General features: G+C 33.3%; 1 protein-coding gene across 1 annotated transcript in view; it reads left to right on the top strand.

Moving 5' to 3' along the window:
• Positions 1-821: 821 nt before the first annotated feature.
• The window catches only part of LOTGIDRAFT_166019 (hypothetical protein), a gene marked incomplete at both ends in the record, with an annotated part of 1,318 nt that continues 787 nt past the window's right edge, over positions 822-1,352 (top strand). The window contains one exon of the mRNA XM_009063066.1: positions 822-1,229. Coding sequence (XP_009061314.1) covers positions 822-1,229 — 408 coding nt within the window. The remainder of the gene's footprint in view (positions 1,230-1,352) is intronic.

Below are 1,352 nucleotides of genomic sequence, written 5' to 3'. Positions count from 1 at the left end.
AAAGGTTACGTCGGCTATTGGACTAACGAGATATTCATCGTTGATAAAGTAAACAACACATCACCTCCCACGTATGAATTGATCGATCAAGACAAAGAACAAATCATAGGAAGGTTTTATCAAAATGAACTTCAAAAAACTGACTTTTAAAAATGAATCTCGAAAATGAAGATTTAGATGAAAGGTTAAGAAATTTAGATGTCGACAAGCATTAACGCTCTCTTAAATTAAGATTTTTTAAATTTAAATGTAAATCTATCTTCAAAATATTATTGAATGTGTTTTATCGGAATGTTATACAAGTTTTTTCAAACACAAACTACGTATATATTTCGTCAATTGGGTCTTCAGCAATACTTTCCGCCTACTTCGAAAAACACCTAAAAAAAATCAACTTAAAAAATGAATGCATTTCTGGATAAATACGGAAAAGACACGACCACAAATTTTCAACTTGTGAAATGGGCCAAGGAGTTGAACGTCTCGCCGTTTTATTATTGCATGCGAGATGAAATTGATGAACTGAAATACAAGAAAGGTAAATTTTACGCCATCACAAACATTCACACGTCGGATCAAAAAGGAGTTCATCACTCTGCTTTACACAAAGATTCTTCGAATAACTTTTATTTCTTTGATTCTTTCGGTCTAGAACCGACAGAAGAGATCACGAAATTGACTAGCAAACCAATCAAACGTTCTACGTTTCAAATTCAAATGCCATGACAAAAGCTGTGTGGACAGCTGTCGCTTTGGGTTTTATATCGGTTGAGTTTGGGAGAAAAGATTGAAGAAATTATAATAAATTTAACTCAATAAAAATGGCAAACAAGTTTGGATTAGGGTCTTTACCTCTAGAATCTAAAAATCCCATGAGTTCTACGGCGTTTATAAACAAAGCGAAACTTTTTTTCGTGGATCAAATCGGAGACACCTTACAAGGGGATATCGATATGAACAATTTCAAAATAACTAATTTAAAGTTTCCAGGAAACGATGCCGTGAACAAGAAATATTTACTGGATCAAATAAACGCAATTCAAATAGATAAGGACCATGTTGAAAATAGAATAAATGACGTGAAAAGATTCATCAGACGAAATATTAAAAATCTTGTGGACGAACCCAAACTACAACAAGAGTTAACGAGTTTGAAACGTCTTATTCAAGTGGATAAAACAAGTCAGTTGCAAAATTTAATATCTAAATTAGACGATAAGATTACGAAGGTAAAAATAGACGTCCAACGTTTAATAGACAACCCAAATGTAAACGAGGATAGATTGAAACGAAAACTAACCGCTTTGGAAAGAAAACTTGGTGAATTGCTAGCAGAACTAGACAAGACCGCG

This window comes from Lottia gigantea (genome assembly GCF_000327385.1).
Source record: "Lottia gigantea unplaced genomic scaffold LOTGIsca_55, whole genome shotgun sequence".
NCBI lineage: Eukaryota > Metazoa > Mollusca > Gastropoda > Lottiidae > Lottia > Lottia gigantea.
The sequence above is the reverse complement of the archived record's forward strand: the minus strand, read 5'-3'. Positions and strand labels throughout refer to the sequence as shown.